This window comes from Crinia signifera, chromosome 1 (assembly GCF_055691185.1).
Source record: "Crinia signifera chromosome 1, ASM5569118v1, whole genome shotgun sequence".
NCBI lineage: Eukaryota > Metazoa > Chordata > Amphibia > Anura > Myobatrachidae > Crinia > Crinia signifera.
In genome coordinates, this window is record NC_139217.1 from 450,580,655 (window position 1) to 450,605,897 (window position 25,243).

General features: G+C 46.6%; 1 protein-coding gene across 4 annotated transcripts in view; it reads left to right on the forward strand.

Moving 5' to 3' along the window:
• The window catches only part of CPLANE1 (ciliogenesis and planar polarity effector complex subunit 1), a 76,589-nt gene that overhangs the window by 16,111 nt on the left and 35,235 nt on the right, over positions 1 to 25,243 (forward strand). For all 4 annotated transcript variants that reach the window (XM_083154652.1, XM_083154620.1, XM_083154641.1 and 1 more), the window contains exons 14-30: positions 562 to 642; positions 1,276 to 1,440; positions 2,908 to 3,072; positions 4,763 to 4,985; positions 8,965 to 9,104; positions 9,303 to 9,520; positions 10,527 to 10,691; positions 11,782 to 11,920; positions 14,051 to 14,160; positions 15,326 to 15,481; positions 17,575 to 17,683; positions 20,441 to 20,717; positions 21,316 to 22,222; positions 22,380 to 22,537; positions 23,204 to 23,349; positions 23,918 to 23,997; positions 24,115 to 24,194. In XM_083154652.1, the coding sequence (XP_083010778.1) occupies positions 562 to 642; positions 1,276 to 1,440; positions 2,908 to 3,072; positions 4,763 to 4,985; positions 8,965 to 9,104; positions 9,303 to 9,520; positions 10,527 to 10,691; positions 11,782 to 11,920; positions 14,051 to 14,160; positions 15,326 to 15,481; positions 17,575 to 17,683; positions 20,441 to 20,717; positions 21,316 to 22,222; positions 22,380 to 22,537; positions 23,204 to 23,349; positions 23,918 to 23,997; positions 24,115 to 24,194 (3,319 nt within the window). The remainder of the gene's footprint in view (positions 1 to 561; positions 643 to 1,275; positions 1,441 to 2,907; positions 3,073 to 4,762; positions 4,986 to 8,964; positions 9,105 to 9,302; positions 9,521 to 10,526; positions 10,692 to 11,781; positions 11,921 to 14,050; positions 14,161 to 15,325; positions 15,482 to 17,574; positions 17,684 to 20,440; positions 20,718 to 21,315; positions 22,223 to 22,379; positions 22,538 to 23,203; positions 23,350 to 23,917; positions 23,998 to 24,114; positions 24,195 to 25,243) is intronic.

A 25,243-nucleotide genomic window follows, 5' to 3' on the forward strand; every position in this document is an offset into this window, starting at 1 on the left:
AAAAACCTGGCCAAATTCAGACCTGTATGAACCGGTCTGAATCTCCCCATAGGGAGCAGGCTGCAGCTGGCCACCCAGCAAAGGGCAAGGCTTCCCCGTGATGCAGCAGCAATATTTCGTGAGAACTTCGCTACACAGTAAAGCACTCATACACTACCGGCTGTTCCCTGGCTGCAAACCTCCCCAAACGTAATCTGGTCTGCAACCCGCAACATTCCATTGCCACCCCCCACATCGCTACTTAGACTTTGGTCGCAATGCACATGCGCAGATTCACGAAATCCATGATCTGCAATTTTTCGGGAATCTGCAGGACTGCTGAATAACCCCCATAGAATGCTGTGCTGTCCTTGTAGCTAGGGCAAACTCTATATATAGAAGCTCCGGTTATGACGTCATCTCTTTTGGCGAACGCATGAAGTGCAGATCTGGTTGCAGCAGCAGCAGACCGGTTCTACAGATCTGAGACCAGAATGGGGAGAATGACGATGATACATAGCGATACTTATGTACATGTGCAGATATTCGAAATAATAATTGTTATTTATTTTTCATTTTAAGGGGAAGAATATTACTTGTTGGGGTCGTACAAAGAGTGTGTAGAGTTCTGGAATAGACAGCTGCTGGAGACCACTCTACGGGGTAAATGATATTTCCCTATAACTAGACAATTAATATTTATGTCACTGTTTAGTAGGTACAGTATCTGCTCTGTCATCTGTTTCCTGTATAGTGACTAACAACAGTATCCTGCTATTATACGTTGAGTATCCCTTATCCGAAATGCTCAGGACCACAAGCATTTTGGATAAGGGATTTTTTTCGGTTTTTGGAATATATATATTTTTTTGCCATACTCACCTGGTCCCCTGGTGGTACCCCGATGGACCCCCGACCTCCACAGTGTCCCCCGGCTTCCACGGCGGCCATCAGGATCCTCTTCATCTGCATCTCCGGTCCTAAGGGTGCATTGCGCAAGTGCGTGATCACGCAATGTACCCCTTGGACAGGAGATACCGCTGGAGAGGATCCCAGAGGCCGCCGTGGACATCTGAGGACGAGGTAAGTATGAAAAAAAGGGAGTGGGGGGAATCAAAACCCAAAATATTCAGAAATACCACGGTTTTCGGAATATTTCAGGTTTTGGAATACACGGATAAGGGAGACCCGACCTGTATTAATATTTAAGTGGGGACAGACTACGCCTTAGCAGCTTATAACGTCAGAGATTACAGATTGTGTCTAATTGATATATGTACTTTTGGTCCTGTCTAGGAGGCAGGAGATGCGGGTTACTGCAGACTCGATATTACCTGGCCTTACTCTACTGTTACCTGTATAACTACAATCTAAATGATGCACAAGGCATGTGCGACCAGCTGGTGAGAGAGATGCTGATACGTTCCAGTCTTCTCACAGAGACGGAGCAGGATAGTCACGGTGAGATCTTGTCTGGTACATGTACATCTTCTGACCGCTACCAGCAGGCGCTGAATGTCTGTACATGCAGGGCAGCCCCTAGCGAGGGACAGGGAGATCATTGGTTGGCTGGGAGGGAAAACCGTGTTCTCACGGGGCCGGTTACTAGTATTTAAATTATAAAGGAACTTTAGAAAAAAATGTCTGCAGTACTACTGTATCACAAAACACCAGTGGCGTCTTTTAATTATGGGCTGCAGGGACTGCAGCCCCCCCGACAGGTAAAAATCCGCCACTGTAGTTAAGCCAGATGCAGTCTGTGAGACTGCACTGGCTTCACTGTGACTGCCAGTGACTTCCAATTGGAAGTCTGACCTGTCAGTCCCCAAGGCAGTCCCATTGGGAGGTGTTCCCTCCCTCTGGGCTGCAGTACCTACGTCCCGGTGCATGACATCTGTATTATAGAGGAGCTTTCCCTTCTATAGGCTGTTGACGAAGCAGCCCATAGAAGCTGGCCGCATGCGCGGAGGTCGGTGCTGCGCATGTGCCAGTCCCTGTCATCATAGTACAGGCACTGAGAACGCGGCGGAGACTAGGAGGAGCGGCGGTGGCATCGCGTCCAGCGGCAGCCCCCCTCCTACCATAAGGTACGATCCGCCACTGCAAAACACCCATAATTATTATGTTCAACTTTATTTATTCCATTTGCTGTTGAGAGATTTCTCAAGGAGAGATGAGATGAAGATGGAAGAATGTCAGGGGTGGAATACTGTACTAAGGGGGAGATTCTCTAAACTAAAAATGCTGTAAAACCCCCGTTATCGGGGTTTTACAGCATTTTGGGATGCTCTAAGCATCCCCTGCCGGGTTATCACGACGGGGGCATCAGCAGAAAAATCTGGCTATACCCCATAGAAGCATATGGGCTTCTAACACGAAGAGGTAATAGAGAAGCGCTGGAAGATTTACTTATTCCCTGCAGCCGTCTAAAGGGGATACTCTAACGCGACCCACCGCTGCCCCGCACTGCCCCCCCCCCCCCCCCCCTCACCTGTGGCTGGGCAGCACAGAACTGTGCTGCCTGGACCTGTGACCTCCTCCTCCCTGCACTATGATCCTCTTCCGGGTGCAGGGAGGAGGAGAGCCCGGCGCAGCAGCAGTGCCGGGTAAGGGAGGGAGGGGGGAGCCGCTGGGTCCCAGTGGGACCAGCTGTCTCCCACCGCAAAGGACAGCTCTTAACGCAAGAGCTGTCCTTTGCCATAATTATCGCATATGTTACAGCATATGCAATAATTATGTTAGCGGTAGCCAGCGATGGGCGGCAGTAAGGGGGGTGCGGATGTTAGAGCATCCCCCCTAAATGCCTTCTAGATCACTTTCCCGTGCTGTTCCTTGCTTCCAATCAGCTACTTGTATGTCCTGAGCACATATGGTGCTGTATATTAATTGTATTTTAACAAGCTGTATATTCCTTCCCTTCTCCTGCAGGCCCTGACAATGGATGGAAACCTTTTGTAAAGGTTCACTCAGAAGCAGCGCTGGCTGTGATCCAATCTATGGGTCGCTTCATGGCTGCGTACTTCACTAACCAGCTGCTGTATGTGTTCCCTCCACACAATGTCCGTGGCCTGGCCCCTCTTCATATTACCACAGGTACAGGTGAAGCCAACACTGTCACTGGTTGTATAAACCTTATGTGTTCACTATTGTGCATTTACTACACCTGGCATGTCCAAACTGTGGCCCTCCAGCGCTTGTGAAACTACACTTCCCAGCATGCCTTGCCATAGTTTAAGCATTCCCTAATAGCAAAACTGAGGCAAAGCATGATGGGACTTGTAGTTTTACACAGTTCCAGCATGGCTTGTCTGTTCTCTTTGTTGCCTTCGGTTACACAACAGTTTGACATTATGACTAAAAAAACAATTACCAAAGGTACGGGATTCAGGCGCTATAATGAGCTGATTTTCTAAAAGCAGCTGCTGGGGGAAGGGGATAGTCACGATATAGAATACATTAAAAAGTGAAAACACGAATAGCGCTTTAAAAATAATAATTAGTGGTATTGTCTGAAATACTTTTAAAGAAATATATTAAAATAATTTATTAACATAAAAATGCAAATTTAATCTACATCAAATGTATCAATACTTGAAGCACAAATATTTAGATTGGTATGGCTGTATGGGATGTGTTAGGAGTGCATCCATTTGGGTGTGGCCAGTCTCTCCATAGACAAATTGATGGTCTTTTTTTGCACAAAGTTCCACCTGTAGAATAATGGAGTAGATATAATCTCACCATTGGAGGAATACTGGGGTTCTTGGAATCCGCTTGTCCTCACAATAACACGGTTCCCTGTATGGGCATGAATGGCAGAAGACCGCTGTAGGAAGATCTATGGAGTGGATGTTATGACCCATTTGTTCTCTCTATGGTATGGTGAAATGGCAGGTTCTGGAGTCCAATAGGACGAGTGTGTCATGGACCAAGAATGCATGTTATGACCAGTTGGTCCTCTCTATGGTATGGTGAAATGGCAGGTTCTGGAGTCCAATAGGACGAGTGTGTCATGGACCAAGAATGCATGTTATGACCAGTTTGTCCTCTCTATGGTATGGGGAAATGGCAGTTTCTGGAGTCCAATAGGTGGAGTGTGTCATGGACCAAGAATGATTGTTATGACCCGTTTGTCCTCTCTATGGTATGGTGAAATAGCAGGTTCTGAGTCCAATAGGTGGAGTGTGTCATGGACCAAGAATGCATGTTATGACCTGTTTGTTCTCTCTATGGTATGGGGAAATGTCAGGTTCTGAGTCCAATAGGTGGAGTGTGTCATTGACCAAGAATGATTGTTATGACCCGTTTGTCCTCTCTATGGTATGGGGAAATGGCAGGTTCTGGAGTCCAATAGGTGGAGTGTGTCATGGACCAAGAATGCAGGGTAACAGGTTGCTCTCCTAGGCACCGACGCATTTCACTGTCCATTCTCACAGCTTTGTCAAGGTCCTTGAGAAGGATCTTCCAGCTCAGGATCACATTGCAATATGAGATCCTATCGGCGGCATGTATGAATCTGCACCTACAGTCTGCGGTCCCTCCTTCATACATCCTGGGGTACTTGATATAGTATTATTGATGGGCCCCTATATTTCCTACAACAGGCCCGGCCAGTCTGTGGGCCTTCCCCACAATTGGTACATAGGCATGGGGTATACTGTATTTTACTTCTGCCTTTCTTGTGTGTAGTTTGAGCCGATACAGGGATATGTGTAAGTTGCACTAGTTCTGCTACTAAGGGTTGGAATTGCATGCGATGACTTAATTTATGACTTTATTCCAGACCGCTTTCCCAGAGTCATTACTCTACAGCACAGTGTTGTGGCCGGCGTGGTGCGAGAACAGAATCTCTCCAGCGTATGGACTGTGGAGTATGCGCTGGACTTGCTGCTAGTTGGCGGCTTGGTACTGGAGGCTGCATGGGTGGCAGACAAGCTGGGAGACTGGAAGATGTCTGTAGCAATGGCAGTGGCTTATAACCTGCACAGAGAAAGCATTCCTGATGAGTAAGTTACTGTTCCGCAACCGCAACTCTGCTACTACAACCAATGAAACACTACTAAGGGGAGATGTATTGGGAAAAGCAATGGAAAGTAATACTGGGCTTTATTAAATTTACAACATCATTTACTAGATACAGGTCCGTGTATTCCAAAAACCAAAATATTCTGAATACCGTGGTTTTTCATAATATTTTATTTTATTTACCCCGCCCCTTTTTTTCATACTTACCTCGTACCCCAATGTCCACGGCGGCCTCCGGAATCCTCTTCAGTGGCATCTCCGGTCCCAGGGGTGCATTGCGCGAGTGCGCTGGTGACATCACTCGCAAAATGCACCCCTGGGACCGGAGATGCCGCAGAAAAGGATCACAAAGGCTGCCGTGGACGTCGGGTAACTATCAGGGGACCAGGTAAGTATGGAAAAAATATATAAATTTCAAATCTGAAAAAAATCCCTTATCCAAAATGCTCGTGGTCCTGAGCCTTTCGGATAAGGGATACTCAACCCATACCAGCAGGTGCATTATTATGTGATGCATAGGGTGTATCGCACCCCTCCGTAACAATTTTTCAAGCTGGGCTGAGGGGAGATACCAGCGATGTAAAGTAGAGGATCGCTGGCATTTTATATGGCAATGTTTTGCTCGACAGCATACCGCCAGACAGGATTTAATGATCGGTGAACAGGGGGGCGTGTCCGCCTAAACGGCCATGGATTGTCAAGATTCGTCTGTGATCGCAATAAAACGGGCCTGACAGCTTTTAAAGTCGGGCCTGGTCTGTCAATCTGCCTCTCAATGCTGTCGGACAAGACAGCATTGAATAGGTGCCCGCCGCTATTTGTCCCGTCGGAAATAGCGACGGGGATTGAATACCCCCCTTATTATGGTAATATTTAATAGTAAATGTAATATGGGAAAAAGTGTGGGAAGATGACCTTATTCACACTTGCCTGTCCACACTCTTCCTGTGTGTGGAAATGGAAATGTATTAATATGATGCAAGTTTCAATTATTAAAGTAATAGTATAATTTAAGATTATTGAACAATTCTCTAGAATTGGTTAAATGGAGAGCATATGCGAATGATCTGAATATGTAGGGGGGTATTTGAACTATACGAAGTAGGGTGTCCTTTTAGATGGTGCTAAGGAACTAGTGAATACATTGTGGTATGGTGAAACATATACAAATGTATTTATATGGGTTACGACCCATATAAAAGTGTTGTAGTGTGAACTGTAAGCAAAGGGAAAAAAGAGAGAAAGGCAGGAAATTGTAAGCTACAAATGATATTTATATGCACGTGTATGTATCTCTTATATATTTGGCTACATCTGTCACTCAAAGTGTGTCTGGAGCTGTAACGCTGGGTTGTGGACTTCCATCTTAATTTATGATTGTCATCACCTGTTTTAAACAGGGTAATTGATAAGAAAGGTGTTTAAGCACAGTTGATGGTAATCCATAAATTAAGAAGAAAGTCCAGAAACAGAGCAATGTGTCCCTCCTGGAGAGGGTCATGTTGGGAGGTATGCACCTCCCTCCCTACCCCCCATTCACGGCATCCCCACGATTAAATGGCACATGCAAAACACTGACATGGCTATGGTCGACAATGAAAAAGGTTGACAAGATTTATTTTTCACTTTTTCAATGTTTTCATATTCATTCTCATGTGTCGACATGGACACCAATGAAGTGCCACACTTATGTCAACATTTACATGTGTTGACCTTTCTGTGTTGATTTTTTCTTGTGGCAATTCGCAGCACCCCCCACGACCCCCCTCCCGGGACTTGCAGCACACCCCCCACAATTCGCGGCACCCCCGGTGACTCTTGCGATTCACGGCCCCACCCCGTGACAGCCCCCCTCCTGCGATGCACGGCACCTCGCGACCCCCCCTCCCACGATTCGCGCCAACCCCCCGGGCCCCCCCTCCCGCGGTTCACGGTGCCCCCCACGACTCCCCCTACCGCGATTCCCCACCCCTGACCCCCCCTCCTGTCATTGCGGCAACCCCCCGCCCCCGCGACCCACCCTCCCGCGATTCACTGCAAACCCCCCCCGCGCCCCCCTCCCACAATTCGCAGCACCCACACCCCCCCCCCGCGACCCCCCCTCCCGCAATTCACGGCATCCACCCACGACCCCTCCTCCCGTGATTCGCGGAAACCCCTCACCTCCTCCCTCCCCCCCACCCCCGCGCGCGATTCACGGCAACCCCAGGATTAAATGGCACATGCAAAACAGTGGCACGGCTATGGTCGACAATGAAAAAGGTTGACATGAGTTTTTGAATATTTATTTTTCTTTTTTTTAATGTTTTCATATTCATTCTCATGTGTCGACATGGACACCGATGAAGTGCCACACTTATGTCAACATTTACATGTGTTGAACTTTCTGTGTTGATTTTTTCTTGTGGCGATTCGCGGCACCCCCGCGACCCCCCTCCCGCGATTTGCAGCACACCCCCCGCAATTCGCGGCACCCCCTGTGACTCCTGCGATTCGCGGCCCCACCCCGTGACACCCCCCCCTCCTGCGATTGTGGCACCCCGCGACCCCCCCTCCCACGATTCGCGCCAACCCCTCCCACTGTTCACGGTGCCCCCCACGACCCCCCTACCGCGATTCCCCACCCCTGACCCCCCTCCTGTCATTGCGGCAACCCCCCGCGACCCACCCTCCCGCGATTCACTGCAACCCCCCGCGCCCCCCCCCTCCCACAATTCGCGGTACCCACACCCCCCCCCCCCCCCCCGCGACCCCCCTCCCGCAATTCACGGCATCCACCCACGGCAGCACCCCTAAGCCCCACTTTAGTCCCCCGTATACTCACACACCCCTATCACTACCCAGCTTCCTGCTCTCCTGAACCGTAACTTCCACCACTGGGGAGTCGCTGACGCTGTTTTGCCCACATGCCCCTATCATGCCTCATAGCCCAGCCTCCAGCTCTCATGCACCCGAACTCCCACCCAGTAGGAGGAGACACTGACTAAGGGCCACCATCCTGTACTCCTGTACTGCCACGCTGGACCCTCACCCACTGGCAGAAGCTGCACAGTATCTCCCACCCTCCTCTTTAGTCCCCCTTATGCCCACACACCCCTATCACTACCCAGCCTCCTGTTTTCCTGTGTTGTGACCTCCGCCAGTGGGGAGCCGCTGACTTAGAAACACCCTACTATACTATTGCACACACACCTAAACAACACGCACACACAGCCCCACACCCACAAATGTCACTGTACCATCCACACTATCAATGTACATCTTACTCTGTAACCGCTTTTTAATTAAACAAAACAATACACACCCCCTTTTACATCATATGCTCTCTATTTAACACATTTCACCTATAACTCAAGTTGCAATACAGGCATCTTTCATACAATTCTAACCATCTTTCTCATATACAAATGTTCACAAATTAAGGGGGCGCAGCCCCTTACGACGGTGTGAAGAGCGCCCGTAGGGCGCGATGAATCACCTAGTATGTATATATGTGTGTATATTTACATGTATGTGTATTTATTTATGTACATAATTGATGACTTGTATGCCTTGTATGTGAAAATTTTGGAATAATTAATATACAAAAAAAGGGGGAGATTTATTAAATTTTCTTTTTTAGTCCACTAGGGGACACAGGAGGAATCATTATTGTGGGTATAGGCTTGGCTGGCAGGCACCAAAAGAGTTCAATTAAAACTCCAACAGTGCCTGGCCCACCAGTTTAGTAGCAAGCCCAAGGCATGAGTGGGCAAGGAAGAAGGAAGGTACACACACACACACACACACACACACACACACACACACACACACACACACAATCGGTCAACTTCATCACCTATCCTTCTTCATGCAGTTTGATGTATCTCCCCTTAAGGAAGGGTAAATGACACAATACAATGATGTAGGGTTGTTTCTTAATATTTGTTTTAACCTGTCTTTTATTTTGCATGCTTTCAGGAATAAGGGGAAGTTTCCACCAATGCCGCTGTATCTGTCTCCCACGCACATATTCCAGGAGAAGCTACAGTCATTCCTCGGCCATCCTCCAAGTACAGAGACCTTACATAAGGGTCATACTGAAGCCAAACAGTTCACTGGTAATCGCTGCTAATGCCCAGGCTATAGGTGCCAGCTTATATATGAGAGAAGAACTAATGTGTGTGTGTGTGTGATAGAGATGTAGGTGATGTATGAGAACTTCTATAACTTGGAGCAGTTGCTATGGGCAGTGGTGTAACTACACAATACAAACGCATGCCTTTACCTTGACTTCATTGCATTTCTGCACCCTGCAGATCCCATCGAGGAAGAAGATGCCGATGTACTGTTCAGTTCTGTACAGGAGATGCTGAAGGCAGCGGTAATGTCTGATGCGGAGATCCTCACCGAAACCTTGCACCAGCTAATGGAGTCAGCTAAGGATCTCAGCCGGAAGCTGTGTGGCCTGGTGCCGGAGCAGCTGTACCTCCCAGCTCCACCTCTGTACTGTCCCCAGCCCTCTTCTGTCAGTGAGGTAAGTGTTTCTGATCGCAGGACAAATCCATGCTGCACTGCAGGTGGTGCAGATCTAACATGTACAGAGAGAGTTAGATTTGGGTGGGGTATGTTCAAACGGAAATCTAAATTGCAGTGTAAGATTCCAGTATTTACCCTGCACAGAAACAAAATAACTCCCACAAATCTAACTGTACATGTTTAGCATTACTGCCTCACAGCACTGAGGTCATGGGTTTGATTCCCACCATGGCCCTAACTGTGCAGAGTTTGTATATTCTCCCAGTGCTTGCGTGGGTTTCCTCCGGGTACTCCGGTTTCCTCCCACGATCCAAAAATATACTGGTAGGTTAATTAGCTCCTAACAAATTAACCCTAGAATATCTGTGTGTGCATGTACATGTGGTAGGGAATATAGATTGTAAGCTCCACTGGGGCAGAGACTATGTTCAACTATACTCTGTAAAGTGCTGTGGAATATGTATGCGCTATATAAGAAACTGATAATAAATAATAATAATGAAATAATAATGTTATTTATATAGCACGTTTCACCGAATGGGACTCACAGTGCTTGCATTAGCCTTTTACAGCACACAATACAAAACAAACTTAACAAGGGACATTAGTGAAATGTTGGGAAAACAGGAAAGTCTTGAGTCTATTTTTGAATGTTTCCAGAGTGGAAGCTTCTCGACCTGAGCGGGGAATTGAGTTCCATAGAGTCTGAGCCACAGCGCTGAAAGCTCGACCCCCAGATGAAGTCAGGGGAATTCTGGGTACTGTTAGTAGTCCTTCATCAACCGATCGCAGTAATGGAGTGGGGCAGTATGGGCATGTAGAGCTTTGAAAGTCAGTAAGCTAATCTTGAAAATTATTTGCCATCTTATAGGCAGATGTCTAGGCTAGCTCCTGATTGCATTGGTTGAATAATAGCATCTGACTAACTGCATAAATACTGTTGACGTGATCTGTGATGTCATTAAGGGTCTCCATGACCTAACCCTTTGCTTTGCAATGCTTAGGAGAACCCCAGTGACTTTCTCTTGGCAGCGGAGAAGAGCAATCGCCAGAAGCTGTCTGGAGTCCTCCAGCGAATCCTACTACTGCTGAGGGCAGCTCGCTGCTCCCTACCGGCCGCCCAGTGGTACATCAAGCAGATTAAACGAGCAAGAAAAATCATGCAGAAGGTTTATTATCACCTTTACTTTACTTTAATCATTGTGGTATTGCAACCTTCTAATGTCCTTCATATAAGCTGTATATGTTACAGAAGTCTATGTAGATCAGGCAAGTCCAAACTACTGTATGGCCCTCCAGCTGTTGTGAAACTACAAGTCCCATCATGCCTTGCCACAGTTTTGCTATTAGAGAATGCTAAAACTATGGCAAGGCATGTTGGGATGTGTAGATTCACAACAGCTGGAGGGCCACAGTTTTGCCAGGCCTGATATAGGTAGTACAAGCAATATAGCATTGCCTTCCTTTTGGCAAAATAAGCCGTGATAATGATGAAAACTTGGCTGTCTGTGTATTCATGTACAAGAAATGCCAAAAGTCTCATATACAAACATACATTGTAATCTATAAAGAATAATGATACAATTAAATACATGTAGATAGCGGACGGTATAAAAAACAAATAACAGTGAAAAATAATAAAATATAATAAAAGAAAGTGAAGAAGACAGAGGGCCTTCCTAGGTTGGTATTAGTTAGCAGTCCATGCCAGGGGTTAGTTTTTTCTTTTGTAAGTTAAAAAGTTTTTCAAAGACACTAACCTACGATTACTTATACACTACTAACATTGCCGCTGGATTGATTTGCTGACCACTACTGAATATCAAACTAATCAAGTAGTATGACAGAGATGGCGTTTTAATTGTCTGTAAAAAAACTTTTTAACTTACAAAAAGAAAACTAACCCCCGGCATGGACTGCTACTAATACCAACCTAGGAAGGTCCTCCGTCTTCTTCACTTACTTTTATTATATTTTATTATTTTTCACTGTTATTTGTTTTTTATACCGGCCGGTATCTACATGTATTTAATTGTATCATCATTCTTTATGAATTAAAATGTGTATTTTATATAATTCCTAATTGTTTGTTATTGGCACACTATCTGCAACACTCCTAGCACTGTCTAAATACGTGTTTTTTTAGTTCCTTTCTTTGTCCCATTGGGTTTGAGTGATCCCGTTTAGAGCGCAGCTGTAGTAATTGCCCTTCTTAGAATAATACTTCTGCTGGTCACATGGCTTATTTTTTTGTTTTAGATCCGAGCTAAAGGTTCCCTACCCCTTGGCAAATCGCTACCGGAAACACTGCTGAATTATGCCAACAGTAGCAATGTGTTCCTTAAGGCTGGAGCGAGAGGGCGGCATATAAACAACTTGGTGTCTTCTAGTGTAGTAGGTATGTGTGCAAGTCGTTGTAATAATAAATGTACCCATTGGTGATTCATCTATGGGGGGTGGGGGAACTGGACTAGAGTGATGTAGAGACTCCTGTAGGAGTTTGGCACTTTTTCAGGGAACACCGTTTTTAAAGTGCCCACAGGAGAAGGGGGATGGTTTGTCTTGCCGACTGCACATTGGTGCGGGCTCAGGAGAGACTGTTACTGGCTCCTCCTCCTGTGTACGATGTGGGACTGTACTCTGGGGAGGGCTATTTACAGATTTGGCTTCTATCTCCCAGTTCTGATGCGGAGCGGTGGTCAGACAGATTTTGCGACCTGACCTTCTGAGCCCTATAGATGCTTGTAAGGAGGAAGGCCCTGGGGATGAGGTACAACCCCAAACTCAGCATCCTCCTTGGCAGGATTTACGTCACTATCTGAAGACCCTAAAAGCCGGCACATTGCCAGCATCTCTACTTCCCGGTGTCTGCCATTGCAGTGGTCACTTTTTTTATATTACACTGTGGTAGATGTATGAAGCAGTGATAAGGGAGGAGAAGTGGCCCCTGGCAACCAATCAGCTGCTCTGTGTACTTTTATATCATACAAATTATAGATGTTGCTTCCGTGCTGATTGGTTACCATGGGCCACTCCTCCTCTGGCTCACTTCTCCTCCCTTATCTCTGCTTCATACATCTGCCCCTGTGTCTTGAGTCATTTTCTTCTGTCTCATCTTCATTGGGAATTACTGATCAAGTGGCACTTCCAGGTCTAAATGTGGAGGCGTTTCATTGGAACATGATATGCGTATGTGAAATGGCAGTCTTTTTTTTTTTTTTTTTTTTATCTGTTTATTGAATTTTTTTTTTCTTCAAATACACAATATACAAAGTGGGGTATCGAATACAGAATGGTCAACAATAAAAAGAAGGAACAGGGAAGGGAAATAGTCCAATATTTAGTTAGTCCAACTAGTAGGAGGCCAAAAGGAGTGAGAAAAAGAGTTGCAGCAGTGTACGGACACTGCCCGGGATCTTCCTGGCCGCAGGGCACATGCGATCCGTCACAATATGTTGTGATGGATCAGATGCGTCCCTGCTTCCCGCCCAACTCGCCGCCAGGAGGGAGGTCCCAGAACGAGCGGTCGGACCTGGTTGGGTCCGATGTGCGTGGGACCGCGCAACGGACCTAACGGCATGTCAAGGACAGCTAATTTGGTCCAATTTAACTGCCCAATTGGTCGCAAATCGACTCGGTATGGGGGCCTTTATTGTTTGAATTATCGCGAGGACGTAGCAGAATGATTGGTGATGACCCGGGTCTCTCATTCTCTAATTGTATCCATACCTTGAACAGGGAAGCAGGCATAGGGTCTTATTTTGGTTCATTCTTTCTGACAAAATCCTTCTTAGATGGACAAAACCATGTGCACTGCAGGTGGGGCAGATGTAACTTGTGCAGAGAGAATTAGATTTGGGTGGGGTTTTACTTCAAAGTGAGATCTATATTGCAGTGTAAAAATAAAGCAGTCAGTATTTTCCCTGCACAGAAACAAAATAACTCACCCAAATCTAATTCTCTCTGCACATGTTACATCTGCCCCCCTGCACTGCACATGGTTTTGTCCATCTAAGAAGGATTTTGTCAGAAAGAATGAACCAAAATAAGGCCCATAGAGAAGTGACGGGGAGAGGGAGGGAAAGGATTCCAGTCTGCGCGTGTCGCTGCTGGGTCCAAATATCTGAGATGTGTTGATAGCGATATAACAGTTAGCAGAGGTTCAGCCTCAAAATGAGCAGGCCTAATTCAGACCTGATGGCAAGGCTGCAATTTTTGTATATGGACAAATCCTTGCTGCACTTCAGGTGGGGCAGATGTTACATGTGCAGAGAGTGTTGTCTGCATCGTTTGGCTAGATGTATGCGGACACATATCGAAATGTACAGATGATTCTGGCATTGAGACATCAGCGGAGATGACATCGGAAGGATTATGTCAGGACACCGGCGTGTAGATAGACGGAATATCTTCTTGCACTCAAGGGAGATGATAGAATCAATGTTTCCAATTTCCAGGCAGCGCTAGAAGACGGCCTTAGCCAAGATTATCTGATGCCATGTAACAAACACACGTCTTTGCCTTACAGCCTGCTTCCGGGAGTTGTGTGCCCTGTGCTGGATGCTGCATGTCCGTGAGCGATTGTCCATCAGCTGCAGGCAGTACCAGAAAGCGAGAGACAATGGCAAGCTGTTTAAGGTACTGGTTGGTTCAGTGTTGCCTTTTACTTGTTGTGTGCAGTTCCTGTACTTGTCGCAGGACACAGGAGAGCTAACATGACTCTAGAAGCAATATTCAATGCTGCGGGCGAGCTGTGACAGCGAGCAGGGGTGCCTGCTCACTGTCACAGCTTGCCGGGTTAGTATTCAACTGACCCCCTGCATACGCCGAATCAGCGTATGCGGACGCTAAAACAGCGAGACTCACGGCTAAATGCAGCTGGCTCCCTGCATTAGCCGTGAGCCTCGCTGTTTGGGGGAATCCTCGCTGTCCTCGACAGCGAGGATTCCCACGGAACATTGAATAGAGTGAGTGGCCGGCGCAGGGGTCGAACAGCAAGGATTGCTTGTTTTCTGCGATCCTGCCGTTTAACCCCCTCGCCGCCCGCATTGAATACGGCCAGACTGGGATCTGTGCATTTGCTTGTTGTTTCCTGCACATATATCTACTAGTGTTCATTGTAGCACTCTGCACCTTTATAAATCCGTGCAGTTCTCCTTTCCTGCCTGTGGTATCACTCTTCTGCTGTGCTGCTTCTAGCACAGTCTAATTTGTATTTCAGCAGAGATATACAGACCAAACTGTGCTAGAAACACCACAGCAGAAAAGTGACTCCCCAGGCAGGAAAGGGGAACTGCATGGTTTTGAAAGGTGTATAATGAACACTATCTACATTTAAAGTAGATTTGGTCGACGGAACGATGGCATCTAGATCAACAATCATGTGGTCAGCCACTTTTGGTGGAACACGTCTAGTTAGACGCCTAAAGATAGTCGACAGCGTCTAGATTGACGGTAACGAAAGTTAGACGCAAGCGTTAGATCGACGGGAACTTGATCGACAGTCACTAGGTTGACACAAGTTGACATAGGCACCAAAAAAACTCCGTATATACACGCTTTTGTGTCTAATATCAAATGACGGATGTAGAATCGGTACCTATACTTTATTATACATTCAACACAAAAGAGAGCGTTTCGGAAACTATTTGAGAGCGTCTTATTTAAGTATAAAGAATCAGATAGAAGTATCCTATAGTACATTACACAGTCCAAGGACTGTCAAAGGTTGCCAGTAAAGAAGATACTCCAGCATGTTGCACTGTGCACTTGTTAGTACATTGCTCCGTTCTCTTACCTCTAGAGTTCTGACGAGTATGATGCCTGTGTGACCGAGCACTGCTTTGAGGCGTTGGAATGGGCTTGCCGAATGCTGCCGTTCACACGGGTAACCAACTGTGAGGAGCTGATACAAGACATCATCCTGAGCCTGGTCAGCGAGCTACCCCCAGTGATAAAGGTATACGCTCTGATAACGGCTACCCTATACATCACGGATGGGAGAGCCTTTGGATCTTCAGCTGTTGGTTGAACTACGCATCCCAGCATGCCCTGCAACAGTTTTAGCATGGCCAAATAGCAAAACTGTAGCAGGGCATGCTGGGATGCAGGGCCATCTTAACAGCTTTATGGCCCCCCGGGCAAAGAGGTGCAGTGGGGCCCCTACCTACACAACCACTCCCAAAAAATGTCAATTATCACAATAATTAAGGTAGAGATGGACCAGTATGACATTGTTATGAATTATTTATGATAGTGTTCAACTCAAAAATGTGCGAAATTTCTTTGTACAGAATTGCTGTATAATTGGCTTGATATTGATGGTCTTCAGGATGTTGTTCTCCATGCACATGAGGAGAAGCCAGTTCAAACGCTCCTGCCCCATTGTGCTGCAATGCTGATTTTGTAATATACCCCTTTTACACCAAAACGCTGGGTCACACCCGGCTTTTTAGACCCAGGATCAAACCGGGTGCAACCTGGCGTTTTGTCACTTTTACACAGGCGCCCCCCTCCCGCCGCCGCTTGGAGATGACATCATCTCCAAGCGCCGATCGCCGCCCACAGGACCCAGGCCACTGCGCTGGGGGCAAGCCCAGCACTAAGGTAATCTGCTGTGCTGCCCCCAGTGACCGTGCACCCCCCCAGCCGCATTCCAGGAGGTGAATGGATGCCACACACAGGCATCCATTCACCTCCTCCGATGCCGCCGCCGCTGCTGTCTGCAGGGTATAGCAGACAGCAGCGCAGGCTGTGTCCCCCCCCTTCCAACCTGCGGACGCTGCGGTCTGCAGGTTGTACGTCCTGCATTGATGTAAATGGGAGCCGGGTCGGATGTCCTACCCAGGTCAGGACCTGGGTAGAAGTCCCGTGTAAAGGGACACGGCGTGTGCCATTTACACCGCCGATGAGCCGGGTCTGACCCACCGCTGACCCGGATTTTTCGGCGTTGTAAAGGCGTTTTTAGTTTCAGTCTTGAAAAGGAACGTTCTCTTGAGTGCAGGGAAACACATCTACCTATCTATCTACCTATCTATCTATCTATACATATATCAATAAAAAGATAATCCTGAAAAACCACACACTAAAGATCAGTCAATTGATCAGGTGCTGTAGTCCCATAAATAATGTCCATACATCATGAGTTATTCTAAACTGTCAAACAGCAGACACATATAACCGAGACCAGCACACCATCTTATTAAAGCAAAAAATATTTTTAGTATTTGAACCAAGGCAACATGATCAAAAAGACAGAAAAGCCTCTGTATGTGCTGGTCTCCATTATTCTTTCTTTGCCATTTGACAGTGTGTATAAATATATACACACTTTAATGTTGAAGGGCTTTCTGAGTGGTGGCCTGTCGCTGGGGTCTGGAGCGCGGCTGTGGAGCCAGGACACTGAGGACAGGAGGAGGAGGACGATGAATAAATGGTGTATGGCAGCGGTGGCCGCCGGAGTCCTCAGACAGTCATGGGACACAGTGACTGTCGCACTCGCGCTGCCAGCCTGCCACACCTCACTGCTCACGCCTCGCAGCGACAGAGCGGAACTGCAGGCAGAGATCACATTGGTGCAGCAGCCACGTGACCACATCCCTTCCCACACTCTCAGTAATGCTGTGCAGGGCGGGCGTCGTTGGCGGCACCCAAACCAACTGCATTAGGGGATATGTTGTGCCACAGGCTGGGGCCCTCCTCTATGACTTGTAGGGGTAAAGTGGGGGTATACAGGCTGTGAGTCTGTGATCAGGGGGTGGCAGACATTGGGCCCCTAGCATTGTAGGGCCCTAGGGCAACTGCCCTTCTAGCCCATGTGTTAAGACGGCCCTGCTGGGATGTGTAGTTCAACAACAGCTGGAGGGCCAAAGGTTCCCCATCCATGCCATACACCATGTTACTTACAGATTTTGTATTGTATTGCCATCTGCTCCGCCTGATATGGGTGCTGTTGGGGGTTCTCCAATCATGTGGTGCGACACGGGACCGTTACTCAGACCTGGACAGTAATTGTGTTTACTGTAGTTTTGCTGACCCTCTGGATATTTGCAGGTTGCAGAGATCATGGTCAAAGCTTTTCCTTATCCTGATGACGTCCGTGTACCATTAAGGGAGAAGTATCACTCAGTCCAACAGCGCTTGAGACACTCCAAGATTAAAGGTAATTTACCGATTGCTATTAATGACCTCATTAATAAAATCCCCAATCTCTCTCATCTCACATTCTCTTTCTCCCCTTTAGTTCAATTATTTAAAGCTTTTGGCCGAGAAGCGCCTGTGATATGTTTCCCTAACCAGCTTCTTCTTCTTTTTCTAATTATGTCGTTTTTGTAGTTTTTATTTATTTTCATAAAAGGACAGAGAAAAAAACACCCCAACATAAGCATTAATATTATGACAAACACAACTGGCAAATAACACATACGTACAGAGGAGCAATAATAGCGAAGTACTGTACATAGTAAGGATATGCATAATTATGAGTAACACAATAATGTTATGGCAGAAAGATAGTAACTCGATCACCCGAAGGCCCCATTCGGGCTCTCTCAGTTTCCAATCAAATAGGAGTACAGATGTAAAGAACAGAAATACCCCTGCCAATGAGAATGGAAACTACAGTATAAGACAAGCGTCTGGTCAAACAGGATATTAACCAAAATAAAATAAACCAAACTTCCCAAATCAATAACCCCCCACCCTGTATAACCTACCCCAACCTAGGATATACCCGAAACAGCTAACCCCTACCCCCACAACCTACACTATAGATCTAAGCACCTCCCACCTCAATGAAGGATATTAAAAGAAATAACTGATCTCGGCAAAATACTAATTTCTCCAACTAGGGGATATGGTCACGAGACAGCATTAGGTCGACACCACAAGGTCGACATGGTCATTAGGTCCACATGGGGAAGGTTGACAGTCAAAAGGTGGACATGGGGTTTTTCACTTTTTTTTTTAGCCGACATGTGCCGACAGGCGGTATTTCATGCCCTACCATCCACTAGAGTGTGGTGGGAGAATAGAATAGTGTGCCGAGCACAGCGAGGCAGTGTGCCCAAAGCATGGCGAGCAGACGCGATTCTACGTTTCAGTGTCCATGTCAATTGTCAAAAAAGTGAAAAACCCCATGTCCACCTTTTGACTGTCCACCTTTTGAATAAATATCATACATTAGGCATTAATGAGAATTATAAGCAATCGGATATATAGTGGGGTCTTCAATCTGCGGGTCACGGCTGTCAAGCTGGCTCCACAGCCGTGACCCAGTCCCGTTCTCGGTCAGCTCGACCGAGAACAAGCAGGTGGGATTCAATGTCCCGCCTGCCACGGGGCGAAAAGGGGGCGGGGCCGCGAGAAGTGGCTGGGAATAGTCGATCTGCGGCCGTGAGTTCGGCAATTCCCGGCCGTTCTCGGCAGAACGAGCCCGGCTGCTTGTGAAGTCGGGTTCGTTCTGCGAGATCCCCTGTTCAATGCTGTCGGGGAAGACAGCATTGAAAAGGGCCCGGCGGCCATCTCTCCCGACGGGAGATGCTCGCCGGTGAGGGAGATGGATGAGGCATCTCCAATACTAAGGTGGTGTATCGATAATCGATAGCCTGGCCAAAGTTCAGAAAAATATACAACCAGGTCCATCCCACAGTGATTCTGTGATTGCATCCAGCAAAATATAGAGAGTAAGTCCCGGGATCGTAAGAATTTCAACATAGACAGAGGGGTAACCAATAAGGGAACCTCTGTATCAGAACAACATTGATGTTCGAGGAAATAAGAAGTCTCTGATTTGGGCAGAACCACTGGAAGACTCAAGTCCAAAGCATAGTCCGCCGCAGGGGCAACAGGAATTGTAGTATTCTAGTTTAGAGACAGATTGTCAGCATTTCCACCGATATATTGCTCAGCCGGTAGACAAGGAGGAGAAAGGGTAACCAAATATGTGGCAGGAAACTTTTGAAGGAGCCAATTAGTAGCATGAATAGCCTGAAGTATTCTCTGTAAGATCTCCTCCATGGTTCCAACATAAGATCTGCAGCAGGAGATCAGCAAAGTAGGAAAAGCAGACCAGGCTCTGTAATGGTGCAGCAAAATGGCGGTGGCTAACACATCATCAAATTCAGGAATACAACAGACAGTAGTGTAGTCACAGGAACTGTGGTGAGACTGGGATGACGCGTAGATAGATATTAGGGTTAAAGTACATATGTTTTCAAAGTGACTCCACTGAAAACCCTGTCTAGGCTGTTTTCAAGATGGCGGTTGGAGAGTAATAAGGGAATAAGGGCTAGTTGTATCAATCCTCAAAAAGTGATACAATGGAGAGTGATAAACAACCAGCCGTTCAGCTGCCATGTTACAGTCTGGGTTTGAAAAAATACAGGTAGGAGCTGATTGGCTGTTTGTTTATCACTCTCCACTTTAACACTTTTTGAAGACTGATACATCTGGTCTTAAGTCACCCAGAGCCTTCTGCTGTCCCCCTGTGGCTGTGAGGTTATCCGTGCGGGGAAATGATGGCCAGGTCAAGCAGGATATATGTATGGCTCACCTCCGGATCGGGCTCCCAGTCAGTCCACGGCCTCAAAAGCTCACAAGTGAACACAATCCAGGTTCCGGAGCTCAGCCGTCGGTTGCTGTGAGAAATCTAGTCCCCGGCTTTGTAGGTGATGTAGGCCGCAGCCTGCAGAATGGGATTTCTCCCACCGCCATCTTTGCAGCACCAACCAACTTGATCCGGAGAGATAGATATAAACACTGTCTTATGTGGTAGAGGTTGTGTGTGGGGTATAATACCTAATAATGTACAGGATATTGCAGAGCTCAGGATATATATGCCTTGCTGGTTTACCAGTTAGGCCACGCCCCTCTTCTCTAGCCAGCTTTTACCAAATTGCTGTTCTGTGCTTGCTGATAGGCCTGCAAGGTGAACAAATGATGTCCGTTGCCATGCACAACCTGCAGAGGGTGAGAGCGAAGACCCTGAAACGCATACAGAAGAACATAGGCGCGGTGGTTACGCATGTCTGGGAACCCGCTTTGGATGAGACACTGGAGAATGAGTTGCACTGTTATGACAAGTACTCTCTGGGCACTACTAGCCTAAGCAGAAGCACTCTCACTGACCTTGGGAGGCCTCAGATTTACAGTGACACAGACACTTTGTCCGATCCATTGATGCATACAGATGAAAGGTAATGCTTATTTGTTACTCTTTATATAATTAGAGAATTTTTACCTTTGGAATCATTGGTGTCTCTAAAGGTGCCCATTCACTGCTGCGATTTCTCGTAGCAGTCTATATCTAGCCGATCCCCTTGGGAACCTGGGTGTGTGGCTTTTTGGGTGTCAGGGTCGGAGCTATACTGTCCCTGCACCTTCAGGAGAATTTGAAAAAAAAATTATTTGGTTATGCTGTGCCATCGAAAGAGCCGAACCATCTGGTTCTCCCCATCAGTTTCAAAACTATTCTAAATTGCCCATAAACCATTGATGATTGTGATTTATCGATGGTCAATGGCCATAATCTGTCAGTCTGTGTACTGCCTTACTCTTATAGGTTGTCAGATAGGTTAACGTGCTCTTCATTTTGATATATTGATCCTGGCAATCTTTTTATCTTAGGGTTTATTAGTTGGTGTTTCTGCATACACCGAAAACTAGAGGCGTATCCTGCATTATGTCAACCTGGGCAGGTTGAAGTTATCCTGGATATACTTACCAGTATGTGTGGAGGAATTTTTGCTAGCACCATTTTCCTTATCCGTTTCCCGGTGATTCCTTATTTTGCAGAAAAGGGTGGCAGATCCCAACAGACGTCCACAATGGAAAGCTAAACAAAGCCCCACGTATGAAAACGCGAGAGAAAAGTGACATGCCCAACGAGAGTGGATCTTCTGTACCTATAGTTGGCAGCTGGGAGTTTGAGTGTGACGACGCTGAGTACTCAAACTTTTTGGATCTGTTCCTCAGTTACCTCCTTGAGAGAGATCTGCTTCATAGCAGTGAGCCAGGAATTCCTTTCCTCACCACGTTCTCTGAATACCTCCGCGAACATGAGCTAAACTCTCTGGTGTTTGACGTGCACACCACACTTAAACGCAAACTGGGGAGGCCGGGGATTAAAAGTGTCTTCAGAGCTGGTTCCTGCTACAAACTTAATGAAGAAGCCACCAACACCCACAATGACTCCTTAAATATGGCTGGTGCAATGCTGCAAACTCAAGGCACGACTGAACCCGTACACACTTTGTGTTCCACCATAGTCGTAGAAAAGCCTTCTCTCTCAGCTCAGAGATACCTTCACCGTTTCAGATCACGGTCTAGTGCCAAAAGTGGCCTGTTTGGATTACAGGATCAAAGAGCATCGAAAACAATTGAAGACAAACACGTTGTCTCCTTTTCTTCTCTTCCAACTGGCCACACATGCGATCAGTACAGCTACAACCTCATCCACGATAAACCCTTTACTCCAGTTGAGGAGCTCGGAGTGGAACTGCAAGCCAAGTACAGTAACGTGGTCAAGCTGGTGGAGTGGATGATCCGCTGGTCTGACCGTAGATTGTTTTGGAGCTCCGGGAAAGCAGAATGCCATGTTGCCTCTAGCTCTGCGATACGGGTCAAGACATCCTCCGCTGCTATCCTCACCTCTATATGGCTTCTGGAAAAACCCTATATGGGAAGAGACTACATCCATAATGTAAGATCCTGTAAGCTGTAGACAGCCAGTATTTCTGTAGCTGTTGTGGGACTCCTGGGCCAGGACTCACTTGCCCTTGGTGTTCCCCAACACATAAGCCTGATGTAGAGCATGGGTAAATGTTTCTGAAGTTTTGGCTTTCAATTGTTCCTTGCAGGTTTCTCCAAGGGAGTATATCGTAGCTCCTGTTATCCAGAATGTGGCAGACGCCAAGCTACCACCCAGTGTGAGCGGTGGTCATTCAGAGTCAGAGAGAGGTTCTCCTGGTACAGAGCATGAGCAGGATCATGAATCGGGAGATGAAAGTCTTTCTATGTAAGTAACTGACGGCATCACACTTGAGGCACATCATTGCTCTGAGCTCAGATATCAGGGTGCTTGGTATGAATGTTATATCCTGTGACATAGGGGTTAATATACGAAGCAGTGAAAATAGTTGAGAAGTTGCCCATAGCAACCAGTCAGCTTTTTATAGAATGTTCTTACCTGTAAGCAGATTACTGCTTGAGAGTAGTATTGCTTACATAGGATTTCTTTATATAAATTTTAAATAAAATTAAAAAAAAACATACTGCGATGTGTAGATGAAGGACTGTAGAACCTACAATCTCCCGTAATTCATCTGGGGGTAGAGCTTTTAGCCATGCGTCTCCGACTCTATGGAACCCACTTCTCTGCACAGTTTGAGAGGCCCCACTTAAGAATCCTTCAAAACATACTCAAGACTTTCCTGTTTACTCAAGCATTTCCACAATTCCTTTAAGTATAGTTAATGAAAAGCTTTTCTGCACTTCATTGTTCCTGTACTATATTACATTCCTTTTATCTGTTAAGCGCCTTGAGTCCTATTGAAGAAAGAGCGTTATATAAATACTATTATTATTATTATTATTATTATTATTATTATTATTAAGTGGAGATATTTATTTTTGTTGCCATTTTCTTTCTTAATATGTTATGGTATGATTGCCTTTCTATTAGAGAATCCTCTAAAGTGAGTGTGAGAAGCTGTGGACGAAGCTTAGGAGAGCAACACATAGCTCATCACGAGAAGTCTGAGGATGAGGCCTCTGTTCTTTTTGAAAATAGCGCAGTGGAGCAGATCCCCATCCTATCAGAAACAGAAGGTTAGTATTGCGGTTAGATACATCAGCCATTTAGTGCAGTGCAAGTAATGACGCAGGTAATGTTTGATGCAGTGTGGGGCTGATTCGGTGTCGCACCCCTGCTGCAACCGCGTCTTTTGCTGTAGACGTGTCTGTATGCTAATGATAATATAATCCCTTCCCTGGTATACATCCATGCGTATGACTGCGCAGAGACTGGGACACTGCTTGGTGAATCTTTTAGATGCAGCGATTGGACGCACCATGGAAACTTGCACCAGCCCCTGCTAGAATCTCTCAGAGAGAGTTAGATTTGTGGGCGTTATTTTGTTTCTGTGCAGGGTAAATACTGACTGTTTTATTCCTTCGTTGCAATTTAGATTTCCGTTTGAACACACCCAAATCTAACTCTCTCGGCACAGGTTACATCTGCCCCACCTGCAGTGCAGCATGTTTTGTCCATCTGCAAAAATTGCAATCTTGCCAACAGGTCTGAATTAGGCCCCAAGTGCCTGAGTTTGCAACCAGGTATACCACCTGTGACACTCCCAGATTAAATCATCATTGGTTTTTCTTTTTCCCCCACAAGATGACCAAGAAGATCAACTCGACACCCAGAGAACCCCCAGAATCTCAGTCAGCATCCGTGCTGCACCTCAGCACATAGAGGTAAAGGCTGGCTGCTTCTCTTTTATCCATCTGTCACATAATTAATAGACGTCACATTAGAAATTATTCTGTATATTAATAAAAAATTCTGTACTTTTTTTTTTTTTTTTTTTATAGAATTCTATGTCCTATAATTCTGAGCACAATGCACAGGATCATGAAGAACCAGTTGTCCAGACCACCGGAGAACAGTCACAGTGAGTGAATACATATTTTACTTTTAACTATCCTCTTGGGGGGTATAGAGAATGGGCGCTTCTACACATTCCACACAAAGCCTGGACCCCTAAACTTCTATGTCCCCCAGCCTATGTGTATGAAATCTGTGGCACTCCTACTACTGCAGAACTACATATCCCAGTATGCCCTGCCACAAGGTTTGTGTTAGAGCATGCTAAAACTGTGCCAGAGAATTCTGAGATGTGTAGTTCCACAGCAGCTGGGGTACCACAGTTGGGATGTAGTAAAAAAAAATAATAATCAAGAACGACATTAATTATGTCAACATTTAGGGCAGTATTCAATGCCGGGGGCGAGCTGTGACAGCAAGCAGTGCTGCCTGCTCGCTGTCACAGTTCGCAGGGTCAGTATTCAACTGACCCCATGCACACGCGGTTTTCCCCTCGCTCCATTTTTGGAGCGAGGGGGGGAATGGCCTATGCGGCCGCTTAAAACAGCAAGACTCGCAGTTAAATGCAGCGGGCTCCCTTCATTAGCCGCGGACCTTGCTGTTTGGGTGAATCCTCACCGTCCTCTGACAGCAAAGATTCCCCTGGAAGGTTGAATAGGGTGAGCAGCCAGCGCGGGGGTTAAACGGTGAGGATCACTTGTTTTCTGCGATCCCCGCCGTTCAACCCCCTCACCAGCTGCATTGAATACACCCTTTAATGGTAACATTGTCAGAATGTTGACAAAGGTTTAGGGGTAGGTTGTAGGGAGATGAGGTTAGGTTTAGGCAATCGAAGGAAGGGTAAGGCTTAGGGGAGAAATACTGACACACTGGACGATCAGAGCTCAGACACGGAAGTGATGGTCACATGACTGGGAAGCCATGGTCACATGACTGATGGGAGCTGCAAAGGAGCCGCTAAATCACTGCTGGTCTGTCATGGACGGTATTCACACCATTCATTCATCAGTGTCTATGTGGTGAATGTTAGCATGCCCCGAATCCACAGTATGACCATATCACTTATGCCTGCCCTAGCCTGCTGGGAAGCCATTATTTTCACAAATGCTCAGAGTA